Source organism: Pinus tabuliformis, chromosome J, assembly GCF_031772625.1.
Source record: "Pinus tabuliformis cultivar Carrire ecotype Pingquan chromosome J, CPIR1, whole genome shotgun sequence".
In the NCBI taxonomy this organism is placed as follows: domain Eukaryota; kingdom Viridiplantae; phylum Streptophyta; class Pinopsida; order Pinales; family Pinaceae; genus Pinus; species Pinus tabuliformis.
The window spans coordinates 1,001,152,936-1,001,167,609 of record NC_142295.1 but is presented as its reverse complement, the minus strand read 5'-3'; the positions used below and the strand labels follow the sequence as shown (position 1 = coordinate 1,001,167,609).

The following is a 14,674-nucleotide window of genomic DNA, read 5'->3' as shown; positions in this document are numbered from 1 at the left end:
AGGAAGTACTAAGGGGGTTGAAAATGAAAATAACTTTTTCTTGGATTTTTGAGCTTTTACTCACATCATTTCTAAATTTTGAAGTATTTTTTATAGTAACAACCTTCTTGAATTGTTAAGTCAACATAACTATGGTGATTTGGGACACTTCTCTCACTTATTTTTTAGCATATCTCATTTAATATCTTACCTTCTTAAGGTCTGATAGACAATATTGTTCTTAGTTGACATTAGTCTTCATCATCATCATCATCATCATCAATATGTTTATGAATAGAGGAGTTACATTCCAAGTTAGTAATAGTTTTTGTTTATCGTACTCTCAAATAGTGAATATTATTTAGAATCTAACCATTTGTACTCACAATCTAAAAATTTACTGGTCTAATTTCCCAAGTGACAAAACGAATAGCTAGTATTATAGTATTATTTGTGTATATCAAATATTTTGAATGTAATATGAATGGCCTAATCTTACAAAAGAAACTATTATTTCAAACTAAGAATTTGGAAATCAATATAATCTGAAAAAAAATATGAGATCTACCTATATATGTCTAGTGATTGATTTTGATAGGAAAACACTAAGAATTAGTTTTACATACACTGTTTTTTACGTCGAATTTTACCTATCGAATTGACAAAATAAATGTTAAATTACTTATCCCACTTTATGACTTGACAATAAGAAGAGATGGGGTGTTTAATACTTCCTTAGTGCCCTTTGATCTGATTTTATATTTAGACAATGCATACACAGTGAGTTGGAGGTGTATGTTCTAATGGATGAGTCCACCTAGTTTTTGGTTGGGCTGCAATGATGACCTGCGTGCCACCAGAATGTTTGGTATTATATTTGGTGCCTTTTTAATCTCTAGGCGAGGGGAGTATGATTTTTGTTTAGCCATTTGTGATGAAAATGGAGGACTTTGACATTTCTTTGTGGATATGTCATTATTTTTTTTAAACAAACGGTCAAAGGGGTTCATATCCAATGGTATTTTCGAGCAATTGAAATATTTATTTCAATAGGCTTGCTCAAAACTGGGTCCTGGATATAAATACGCCCAATGGAGAAGCATAATAATTTTTAATTGAGCACCCTTCTTCCCAACGTGAGTGAAAAAATAAAACACTTCAAGTGAAACATAATACTCTTACTCGGCCTTTGAATATTTTCATTTGTGCTATATTTTTTAATGGAGAAGCCATGCTCTTTTAGAACCTATGATAATGGGGTGTATTCTAAATCCATTTCTTTTCTGTCTATTCATTCTTCCCTCTAGTGGTGTTGCTCCAATTTTGCAGGCAAAGTTGGGACATTATGATACGTTTCAAATTTTTATTAAAATATTCACTGGAAAATCTTCGTCTTTCTAAATGAGTAACACAAATTTGATTTCTTCTCTAAAATAGTCGATTGATACAAAATCGAGAATATCAATAGTATCACAATTTCTGCAACTTAGTGGGAAGATAATACAAAACTCTATTCAATTTAAAGACTACACAATTACAAATCCATGATTCCAAACTTAAGGTTATGTGGGGGTGCTCTTAGTACCAGAACAACAAATGAGAATCCATTGTCATTTAAGAAAGCAGTAAAAGGAAATCCCTCATCCCTAACAGATCTGATTAAAAAGATTCTAGATCCTTATATAGTGGACAAAATGGAACAAGCTCCCTAATGGAGTTCAATGTCTTTGAGGTATCTTCCTTTTTATTTTCTCTTAAGTCTAAGGAAATTATCTACAGATTTAATGGCTATTGGCCTAAAAAAGAAGCATTATTTCATTAGTTTTTCACTACTTGGACACCTAATTGTGACATTTATCTTTGTTCTAAAATATTATTCAAAATTTAATTTGAAACTCAGAAGGATTTTAATTTTGTGCAAAATGAAGGACCATGGTTTTGAGGTAGAGCTATTTTATTTATCACCTCATTGTTCTCGGGTTTTGATGCCACAACTATGGTGGTAACAACCATGCCAGTATGGGTAAGGCTTCCAAACATTCCTCTTCCTTTCTCACATCATAAATTTCTTGAAGACTCTGGAAACACACTTGGTAAATTTTTAAAAAATGGATCTCGAAAGAATAGAGAATGACCTCTTCACCTTCCTTCGCCATATTTTGTGTGGAAATAAACCTCCAAAAGGGTTTACCATATCACATAACTTTGAAACATAAATATTTTCAATGGAACCAAGTTCTAGATTATGAGAATACGATATTCTATAGCCTAGTATGTTGTGAAATGGTTCATCTACAAAACACATGTCCAATGGCTAAGAAGACTCCAAAAAGAAAAAAAGGATAGTCAAATAGGCCAAAAGGATAGAATTTTTCTAAGTCACCACCTTCAAATGATTAAGAGGAAGGAAAAAAAGATACTCAGCAGGTTCAATCAAATGAAAAAATGGATTGGGGCATACAGGGATAGATAGGGACTATTACCTTTCATTAGAAGGATTCCACACAGGTTTTGTCAAATCACTAGATAAACATGACATAAAAAGAAGATGGCATGAAAGGCACTAAATGTGTCCACATTTTACAGAGCTCAAGTTGAGACAAAGCACCAAAGGCATTTATGGGTGGCTTAGCTTTGGTTCTAGTGGATCTCAAAGCTGGGCATTTGCAATGGGTCCAAAAAAATAAAGAGGAGCCGAAGACAAGTGATCTCTATTCTACTTGATCTTCCCCTTGTATTTGTACTTTCACTTCTTGTAGGTTTTCTATCTTTTTGTTTTCTTTTCATGGCTTTTGGAAATTTTTATTCTAAATGCTTTAAGCATATGTAATGACAATTTTTAGCATGTAAGGATCTTGACATAACGTTGATGAATGCACATGTTTCTGCACATGTTTCTAGTGTGTATATACAAAATGTATTTTCGCTTCAAATATATGCATGAAAATAAAATAAATATAAATTTATGTATAAGATTTTTTTTTATAATTTTATAATAATAATGTTTATATATGAATATTTGTAATATTATTTTTCAAAATATTTATATTATAATTAATTAGAAACACTATGATTAAGAAAATGTCTTTCCTCTTATAAAATCCTAGAATCAAATTTAGAAAGATATAAAATATAAAATATTTTTATCTTTATAGACAAAAAAATCCTTATTACATAAATAAAATATAATATAAAATTATATTACTATTATTATTAATTAATATGTTAAAGAAGTACATGGATAGTTCAACTAGTGATTGCTTGTTGATATTAATATAATTTAAATATTGGTGACAGGGCTTTGGATTGACGGTGAATGGGTGTACTTTTAAGGCACTCCTTGGGATAGGTCCCGGTGATGGTGAATGGGTGTACTTTTAAAGCACTCCTTGGGATAAGTCACCGGTTCCAATTCCCCGTGGGTGCTTAGGTAGTATTATATACAAATATATATATATATATAAATAAATATTAATTGTAAGTTATTTATTTAGTTCAAGGATAAATTGAAAAATAAATTCTGTACTTCTTTATTAATAAAATATCAAATATCCTAATTTTCACATTTTCCTTTGAAATTTGAATTAATAAAAACTGGTTGTACCTACCTATATCATTTATTCTATAATATTAATTACTAAATTGATAAAAACTAGTACCTACATAAATTATCTCTTCTATAATATTAATTATAGAAATATTTAATGAAAATAACACAAATTTACAATGCTATACCTGCTACACTCAATACTGAAGGCAGTTCAATTTCTTAGGTGAGCTACTTTATGCAATTCTATTCATAAAAATCAATGCAATCATCGATAGAGCACTCACTAAAATCATGAATATCTAACTTCCATGGAAGAAAATGATGTATTTATAACAGATAAACAGTTGAGTTTATTGTTGGTATAAGCTGGTCAAACCTTTCAGTCCCCATTTGTGCGCAATAAACATTTGTCTCGAGCTTCAAGAGATCCGAGGTTGGCCTGGTTGTCCGATACCAAATGCCAAAGCTTCTCAGAGAGGTCGTCCACGTTAAAGCAGTCAATATCAGACACCTGCAGCAGCGTAGAAATATCAATGTTTAGATTCGGGTAAAGCAGAAAGGGAATCATAGTGTTCCAGTGAGAATGGAAAAATACCTTGTTATGTATGGTATGAAACACTGCGTTATCTATGGAAGAAGACGTAGCGTTCAAAACTTCAACCCCACATTCTTCCAACGTCCTTAGAAGATCGGGGTAGACAATCTGATCATGGAACACGTTAACGGCGACCTTAACACTGGAGTGGGATGAATCTATTTTCATAGAAGGGACTTTCCCGTCCGATCCTTGAAACCGCGGCTGTCTACTGCGAAATTTCTGGTTAGATGAGGATTGAATGCCCGCGAAGGGAGCTTCTTCTTTTCTATTTAAAGAGACCTTCATTCGGTCTCTTTTTCTTGAGAGATCTTCGATTTTTTGCTTTAGATGACGAATATAATTAACAGCTCCAAGCAATTGGTCTGACTCTGCACGTTTCCCCTGCACAACAAGATGCGAAGTTGCCGACTCATAAAACTGAAGCAAATAAGATTGAAAAAGAGAGGAAAAAAAAAACAAAAACAAAAACCCTAATAGGTACTTCGAAATTTGATGCCTCTAAAGCAGAAAAACCTAAATACAAAGTGAAAAAAAACGTACCCTAAGATTTTCTTGTGATGTTGACACTCATAAAACTGAAGCAAAGAAGATGAAAGAGGAGAAAAGAACCCTAATAAATACTTTGAAAGCTGATGCCTCTAAAGCAGAAAACCTAAATACAAAGTGAAGAAAACGATGAAAAAGGAGACAAAAACCCTAATAAATACTTTGAAAGTTGACAGAAAACCCTAAATACAAATTGAAGAAAACGTACCCTAAGATTTTCTTCTGGAAGTAACGCTCTCAGCCTCGAATAGAGCGTTTTCATCTCCTTCCGCCTCTGTTTTTCAATCAAACTGTGGTTCCACCTTTTATCTGTCTGAGCGGTGTGTGATAATGTATCCCGAGAAGGACCATGAATTGCGGGATCGGAATTGCAGAATGCCCTCATTAGAGAAGGATTAATATCCGAATGGTCATGATAGTTGACTGGGGTTTCAAATATGCAGCTGTTGATGAAATTGGAACTTTGGGCATGGAGGTTATTATAAGATGGGGGATCTGCAAGCGGTTCGGTCGATTGTAGCAGACTAGAACGAGATACACCCTCTGTAACATCGAACAACATGTTTATGCCATCGTTACAGGAGTGGTATATTGGCTGGAACCCTGAAGGAATACTCATATTTATGGTTAGAACTCAGATGGATGTTGCAATTTACAAAGCGTGGGAGTTGTTGTAAAGCTAAGAAATCTTTGTCAACGATTTAGAGACAGAGTGGGTCTGTTATCTTCTGTAACAAGATTAGGGTTTGATTGCTTCGATCTTACGAACGTAGGAACAAGATCTCGAATCCTCATAAACAACTCGGGAACCCCCTACCAGACTTGCAGTTCGCCGAAATTCTTGTCAGATATCGGATACCAAATCTTCAAACCAAGCAACTTTTTCTAAGCTGTAGACGACCCCACAAATAACAATAATTGGCGATACTGTATCTTAAGCGGATTAATAAAATACAACTAGTGTACACTTTAATTTTAAAGTTTAAAGTTAGAATGGTTTAAAAAAATAATCAACCATATTTGTTGGTTCCAACAGTTTTTGTCAAAAAAATTTCTCATGTGATTTTTATTTAAAAAATTTGTTTAATTCATTATGGATCACAGAAGCTTGAATACAGAAAATATAAAGATATAATACTCTATTTTAAATATCCATCTATCTATTATGAGTTTAGAAAGATTTAATTTTTCTATTAGTAAACCTTATAAGTTGATATTATTTAATTGTTTTGTATAATTATTTAATTCTTATTTTTATTTTCAAATTTTTTTATTTTAATTAAAATAAATAAAAATTTAAATTTAATAACAAAATGTACAACCTTAAACATCATATTAAACGGTAAAATAGACCTATAAACTTAATAAATATATTGTGACATATACCAAAATATTAGTATTCTGGTAATAATATAGCGTAGCTCAGTTGTTATAACTTACAATCATTGGTAAAACAGCCATCTGCAAGGAAAAAAAATCCCAGGCTTCCTGGAAAACAGTCGCGGTTAACCTTTTACATTTTCTTAAAGTTGTTCCTTATATCAAGGATAAATAAGGGACATGTATGGTGTAAATCATTCCCATTATAATTATTAAAAAATAATTTAGGTAAACAATTCAACACTATAATTATTATTTAAATATATAAAGATTAGACAGGATAAAATAGAGAAAAATCTAAAGCTAAATTGAAGGTTTTGTGATACATGATGAATTAAAGCTATCAAATTTATTATATTAACATTTTTTTAAGTATAATTAATGATAATTTAATTAAAATTTAATGAAAATTATTTAAATTATTAAATTTTGAAACGTAAAATTGTTTAGATATTGTGTTTTCATATATATATATATATATATATATATATAATTATTATTTTAAACAAATTCTTTTTAATATAATTAATAATAATTTAATCAAAATTTAATGATAATTATTTAAATTATTAATTAGAAATTTTTACAAAATATTCTTTATTTTGACATTAAAATTTAAATATATATTAAAATATAAAAGTATAGCAAATAAAATTAAAGAAAAAATGTTGATTAGAACATAATTCTATATTTATTATGAAGAAGATGTTGAGGACGTTTTTAAATGATATTTTATTTTCTTTAACAGTTGGATAGGCTAGGTGACATCATCTAAATATCAATATCAAGTCACAGAAACTATGAATGAATAATTATTTAGCATACATTAATTAAATGCTAAGTGAAAATCTTCTTATGTAGAGTAGAAATTAGCTAATAACTAATATCTATGCATGATATATTTAGAAATGAATTAGTATAAAATCAAAATGTTAAAAAAAATTATTAACAAAATTTCAATAAAAATTTATATGTTTATTATTGCTTTATATAGTTTTTTATTTATTATAATCTGGACCATAATGTTTATAATTTAAAATTTAAAATTCTTAATTATCTCTAATTTGAATATCTCTCAACATAGATTGATATGCTGAAAAATACCACATTAAAATTACTCAAATTATTTTAATACATATATATAGTTTCCTTAATATATACGAATTCAAAAAAAAATTCTATAAATCATTTATCATGATTTTCTAGTGTTTCAATAACATGCAATATTGATTCTTAATAAAGTGTTATTATGCTTTTAATTTATGCATTGAATATAAGCTATGATATTTGAAAAAAATCATATAGAGATAAGAAATTATTAATTCCATTAAATATTAGTTTTTTTCTTAAGTTTTTAATATATCACTTTCAAAAGCTTCTATCTCGAAAATTTGACACCACATAACAATAGATGGTAAAATACTCAAACTTAAAATTTTCCAAAAAATAACTTGTTTATATCACTAAGCATAAAATACAAATAATTCCTACACAAAATGTTACTAAATTCATATAAGTGTACTTTATTAATGTCATCCTGTCTTTAAAAGATTAAGAGGTAACAAAATCAATTCTTAAAAGATAAGCAAATCAAGAGTGCACTACATTTAAAAACAATTTTCTCCCAACTTTGTGATCATTGTAATTAATAAATCACATGTTATTAAGAAGAAAAGCCTTTTTTCACACATATATGATCACTGTAATTAATAAACAATGAAAAACAAACATATATTTTAGCTTTACCCCACATTATTGAGGAAAAAGAATGTTTTTGGTAAATTTCCTTACCTATATACCAACCATTATAACAAGCTAAATTATTAAAATAAGACTTTCATAACAAAACTACATGTATTAAAAATAGTAGCAAAAGATACTAATTTGGAAGACAACAAAGGTTAATATCTCTTGAAGTCCACAATGAATATGTAACAACTTCTAGTTGATTTTCCATGTAAATAAAATAAAACCAAGATAATGGGACACGTATTTCAAGCTGAATGATGTTGGGCAAAACATTATAGTGGACATTACTTGTGGATTAATAATGGCTATGGAAATTGACAAAGGAATTTGCAAAGGTAAAGAGGAAATAACTGACACTTTAATTATAAAAATAAAGGAAAATAGGAGAAAAAGAAGGTGAAGAGGTACAAATTTAAATGCAAGGGAAATTAGAGGAAAATGAAGGAAGATGAAGAAAAAAAGAGACCTTAATGATAAAAAGGCATTAGAGAATTAGTTCATAGCTTTTGCTCAGCTTTTGGTCATTAAAACTTTTCTTACTTCAGTTTTCATCTCTCTCATTTCATTCTCTCATTCTCTCATAATCTTGCACACTTAGAGCATTCTTGGAGCATGCCTAGATAATTATAGTATTCACTTGGATTAGAGAAAGAAAGAAAATGAAAGTAAGGGAGCACAAGGAGACAATTGGATCAATAGCTACAACAGGCCTACCTTGTAGGTAATGGGTTGCAAGTGTGATTTCCTTCTTGATTTTTGGATGCATGGTATATGCATGTGGTTCCTTGGTTATGTGTTGTCGGTGGCATAGATATTTGCCTCGATTGATAGTGGTTTTAGCCTTGCCTTTCCATTTCCAGGATAGCCAAGGTGTTGTGGGTTTCCCACTTATTTTCCTCATTGGTGCTTAGGTTCCCTATGGATATGTGTTGGGACAAACACTTTGGAATCCTTGGAATAGTTTGGGTTGAGATACTGGTTCCTAGAGTCGTAGGATGGGACAAACGATCTAGAGCCCATGGTGGGCTGAGTTACTGGTTCCTAGAGCCACGACTAGAAAAACTCTCTAGAGCCCTTGAAAGTTGTGGGTCGAGTTAATAGTTCCTAGAGCCCTTAATATCTTGGGTAAATACTGATCTTAATGTTAGTGATTTATGGACCGTATAGGTGAGATCACTGTGGTTCAGGGTTAAGGAGGTTTGGCCTTTAGAAGTCCGGGTATGGTTTTGTTTTGGTTTAACCCATGATATCCCACATTCATTCTTGAAATATGGCATGAGGGTGATTGGATGAAAGATAAATTTGGTTTAACCCAATTTATGGTCGAGTGGTACGTGGAAGTCCCTGACTTGGTTGGCATTTTCATATGTTAATATGACATATTTTCCTAATATGATGAATGAGCATTTGTGGTGATTATTTTGGTCATTTTATGGTTGATTTTCCATGGTTTACATTATGTTAATATATTGTTTATATGTTGGTTATGTGATGTACTCTAGGGAAAATTTTAAGGATGGAAAATTATCTTGAAGTTTAGAAACATTAACGAATCTTGTTAGTCCCTAATATGAAAACTATAAAATGTTTATTGATACATTTATAAAATTATTCAAATTTATAATGATTCTATACATACTTTCTATATAATGTTGGAGATTTTAAAGGTAAAATAATCTTATATTGTAAATTTTAGGTGAATAATTTTTTATAAAAAATGGAAATTGACGAATATTTTTTTTTGGAAAAATATTGGAAAACTAGCCCACTTGAGAATATTAGCCCCTAAAATTTTCCATGTTGTGCTATATCTATGGCTGTTGACATGTTTTGATAATTTATTGAATGGTTGATGAATCCATGGGCTAACAAGTGTTATTGCAACTAGCTAGAGAGGGCTTGGAGCCTTCTTGATGATTCTTAGATGAAATTCAAAAGTTTATGATCATATATGCATTCATGACTTGTATCTCACACTTTTACCATATGTTTGAAGAAATGTCTGATGTGTACTAGGAAGTCTAGGGAAAGTTCCTGCTTCAAGTTTGAATTTTTGGTATTGTTGTCATGTTAGTTATGATTCTCGAAGGTTACAGGGAGTTCTGGATAGTGCTCTGGAGGCTAGTTTGTAAAATTGGCTTAGAGCAAAAAACTAGATTTTTTAGGTCATACCACATGGAGACTCGCTTATGAGTGTGGTTGGAGGCTCATAAACACATATGTGTTGTGTTTTGCATGTAATTGGGGGTTAATATTGTGAAAATGTTGTTCCAACTCACGATCTAGTCATCAGGGGTTATGGATTCACTCCTTCGTGATCTAGTGTTCCTGGGAGATGTTTGTAAGTTATCAATGTGTCTGTCCCACTTACATAACTATAACATGAAGGTTAGGTCATGTCATGGTAACACTCATCTCATATTTATAGTGGTGAGCTTGTGAATTTGGGTAAATGTGGGAGGGAACATTACAGGGTGGTATCAGAGCTTCTAGGTTCAAACACTCGCACTCGATGGGATATATGTGAATATTATGCATGCATGACAGTCCTACACATGAAGTGTAGTAGCTATGGTTGTCATGTATATAGTCAGTGTTATAGTTTGTGTTATCATGCATGATGTGAGATGTTGATTGACTAACTGAGCAGCAAGGAGATGATTGTTCTCATGATTTAGCAGACATGTTGAGAACTCTGAAGGCAAAGATCAGAAGTTGCAAGACAAACAGATAACGGGCTAATTGAGTCACAGGAAAGGATTTCCATAGCTTATAAAAACCAAACAAAGGTTAATTCAGTGATCCTTCATAGCTTATCAAATTTGCAGATATTGGGACAACCAAGAATCAGTCATGGACATGAAGAAAGGACTATTGGGGCATATGTTAGTAGGTGTGATAGAAGTTGGACAAGGATGACACAGTCAGAGGCAACAGGTGGTTGGATACACCTGACCTAAGAGGTAGTGCTTATGGGTTGTATTCTAGTTATCATTTAGAGAGACATCATGGTCATCACCACCATCATCATTATAGGAGGACTGAGAAGCAATACTTTCCAGATGAGTTCAAGAAATTAAAACCTCATACATTTAATGGAGTGATGAAGAAACCAAAAGATGCAAAAATCATGCCTACTTGGGATGACGAAGTTCTTCAAATTCCATGATTATACAGAGAATATGAAATCCAAGATAGTTATTTTGATTCTCAAGGGAAAAGAAAATATCTGGTGGGAATATGTGAAGCATGTCAAAGGCACCAGGACAGAGGAGTTGAGTTGGCATAAGTTTAAAAGGGTTGTCAAAAAGAAGAGGTTTTCAGAGGGATATTATGATGGAAAGGCTAAATATTTATATGAGCTTAAGACGAGTTATATGATAGATTAATAGTATATGACCAAGTTTCTAGAATTGGTGAGGTATGTGCCATATATTAAGGATGAGAACACAAATGTGTAAAGGTTCATCAGCGGGTTTCCCTTAGCATTTAAAGATCAGATTGAGTATGATGAGCCTCGGCCATTGGAGGAATTCATTGGGAAGTTGAAGAATTGTTATGAGAAGTCTAAGAGTAAGTCTGAGCCTAAGAAAGATTGGAAAGGTAATGATAAGACTAAAGGAAAGTGGGGTAAGAAAAGAGGAATACCTCAGGATGAAAGTGATAAGGAGAATTTAGCACCTTATAAGAAGTTCAACGTAATTGAGAGAGGACATGGGTTTCAACATGAATAACAAACTAAGGGAGATGGAAGGAAGCCTACGTAGTGTTGGACTTGTGGTGGAGAGCATTGTAGGAGAGATTTCCCATTCTACAACGGTGGCATACCTCATATTTATAGTGCTCATAAGGCACAAATAATTGGAGATGTTGGGCAGAGTATTCCTCGGATTTATGCAACAATGGATAATAGACGGACTGATAATGAGCCATCAATTATAAAGATGGAAGGTAAGCTTTATGATCAAGTTGATGCCATTTTCATTGAGCCTTGATCTAACTATAGCAATATCAGTTCTGATTTGGTGGATAAGTGTTTCTTGAATAAAGAAGTGCACGCATAATCTTGGTTGGTGCAGTTGGCTACAGGGACCATGAGAAGAGCTCATCATTGCGGAGGTATTGTGCATTTGAGTTGAATGGTGTGCCTACATAAACACATCTAAATGTGCTTCCTTTGGGATCATAAAATATGATTTTGGGTATGGACTAGTTGTTCATTTAGAGGACTGAGCTAAATTTCTATGACAAGGCTATTGAATGCCTAGATGATGATGGACAAAAGAGAATCCTATAGGGAAAGAAGAATCCCACATCAATAAGAATGGTTACAACCATGCAAGCTAACCACAGTTGCAGAAAAGGGTCTATATTATTTGGAAGACATGTTTCCAGTGATAAGGGGAAGGATGTTGAGGATGATGAAGTCTTGAAGAAGTATCATGTTTTGTAGCAGTTTCAGGATGTGTTTCGAGCAGAGAATTCATAGTTGCCACCTCATAGAAAAGTGGACTTCTCTATTGAGTTGGTACTAGGAGAAACACTAGTATCAAAGGCACCTTACATGATGAACACTCCAGAGTTGGCGGAATTCAAGTCATAGCTTAAGGAAATGCTTGATAAGGGATATATAAGGCCAAGTGTGTCACCTTGTGGTGCACTAGTGTTTTTTGTGAAGAACAAAGATGTTACTCTGAGATTGTGCATTAATTAAAGGAAATTGAAAAAGGTGTCTATCAAGAATAGATATTCATTGTTGCAGATTGAAGGTTTATGTAACAACCCTGGTGAAAATTCCATGTAATAAAAGCTAAAAATAATAAAGGTTTATGTAACAACCCTGGTGAAAATTCCATGTAATAAAAGCTAAAAATAATAACCATGGTTGATAGGAAACTTATTCCAAGATGAATGTTGGGCAAAGACATCCTAGGGGGTGTTAATTTGGTTTATTATGGCTAAGGAAATTGGCAATGATAATGGCTAAGGCTTTGGAAAGGAAAAATGACATTTTTGGCACATTTATTTATGAAAATAATGGAAATTAGGAGAAAATTAAGGTGGAAGGTCAAGGCTGCATGTGAGGAGGAAAATGAAGGAAAATAATGGAAAACAAAGAAAATAGAGGCATCATTAATAAAAAGGCTTATGAGGATTAGTTGGTAACCTTTTGTCAACTCAGTTTTGGAGCTCTCTCATTATTCTCTCTCTTGATCTCTCACTCTTGGACACTTAGAGGTTTATTGGAGCACTTTGACATTGGAGAAAGAAAGGCAATGAAGGCAAGTGGAAGCAAAGATCAAGCAGGGAAATATAGGATCAAGTAGCTACAACATGATTCTTTGTAGGTATTGATTTGCATGTGTATTTTACTTGCTAGATTTGGCATGCATGGTGTTGCATGTGGTAGTTTTCTATCATGTCATGGGTTTTTCCAAGTGTGACAGCGTTTTCAGCATATCCTTTCCATTTCCTGATAGCCTTCATGAGATGGGTTCTCATACTTTAGCTGAGCCAGATTGTCAGATGGATTCGAAGCTGAGTATGGTGGATTTCTAAAAGCATAAACACATGGCCTAGTGGTCCTTGAACCAGACTGTGGATCACGATAAAGCCACTAGCCTATTGACCCCTGAGCCAGACTGTGGGTTGTGATACAATGAGGATTATGTGCTTCCGTGGGCCTAGTAATCCTTACTGGTGAAGGTTGGGACACACGGTAAAGCCAAGAGGTGGATAGCTCTCCGTGAGGCCTAGTATTCCTGGGATGGGATGTATTGGAAATATTATAGAGTGGGTCTCAGTGTAGGGCCTAGAGATCTCTAGATCAGATTTGTTGGGTGTGTGTTATATTCTTTCCATGACTAGCCCTAGTAGCGAAGTTGGGGGCTTAGAGGGGGGGCATCCAACCCGCTTTTGTTGTGTTGGGTGTAGTGGGCGGGCAGTAGTCCCCCTCTACGGTGTCTAGGGCAACACCCCAGGGAAATTTTTTTTGGACCCTATATTAGGTGGGCGAAGCTACCTATGGTTTTGTGCATGGTTTTCAAACATGGTTTTGGGCATGATGGTTTTATTCCCATGGTATTTTGTAGATCCAGTGAAGGGAACTATAGTTATGTTCTAATCCAGGGTTAGTGGAGTGGGATTTATGGATGCTTCAACATGTATATATATGTATTTTTACATTGAAAGAAATATAATGAAAAATCAATTTGATAGTCACAGTTTTGGGATCCATAGGAAAATATTTGTGTATATATGTTTTATGTTTTATTCTCTTGCCATTGTTTATTTTCTGTTTCTAGAATTCATATGCAGGTAATTTCTTTACAGGGTTAAAACCTACATTTGCTATCAGATTTTTTTCGGCTTCAAGGGGATAACTTTTCTACTGAGTGGTTTTTCTTAGGCCTATGGTAGACCCCATTCAGTGGGAGATCTATGGGATCAATTCTTGTGGTGAAAGAAGGTCACTAGCAGTGGGAAGATAGAGATCAAGAAATTTAATGGTTAGAGTTTTGAGTTATGGAAACTAATGATGGAGGATCTGCTAGTGGATAAAGATTACTGGATTACGGTAGATCTGGGTATTAAACCAGCAACAATGCCAGTTGAAGACTGGCCAAAGTTCGATCAGAAGGCAAAGAGCACAATATGGTTGTGTATCTCAAGTTTAGTATCTCTACCTGTGTAATGTCACTACCTGGTGGCTAATCGAAATTTGAGGTAGTAGCTTGAGAATCAAGAGAATGTGAACAACTCGCTGGTGGAGCAAATTGATCAAGCAAGTCATGGTACATGGAGTCATGGCTTGTAGATGATGGAGGATGGCAGATATGAAGATTAGATTCGAGACTTGAGTTATGAATGGT

At 33.1% G+C, this 14,674-nt stretch overlaps 1 protein-coding gene across 1 annotated transcript in view; it reads right to left on the bottom strand.

The window, feature by feature from the left end:
- Positions 1 to 5,538, bottom strand: part of LOC149230226 (transcription factor bHLH118-like) — a 117,358-nt gene extending 111,820 nt beyond the window's left edge. The window contains exons 1-3 of the mRNA XM_089376015.1: positions 4,882 to 5,538; positions 4,125 to 4,508; positions 3,906 to 4,040 (exon numbers count right to left, since the gene is read on the bottom strand). Coding sequence (XP_089232141.1) covers positions 3,909 to 4,040; positions 4,125 to 4,508; positions 4,882 to 5,292 — 927 coding nt within the window. The 5' untranslated portion in view covers positions 5,293 to 5,538 and the 3' untranslated portion in view covers positions 3,906 to 3,908. The remainder of the gene's footprint in view (positions 1 to 3,905; positions 4,041 to 4,124; positions 4,509 to 4,881) is intronic.
- Between the last annotated feature and the right edge of the window lie 9,136 nt (positions 5,539 to 14,674).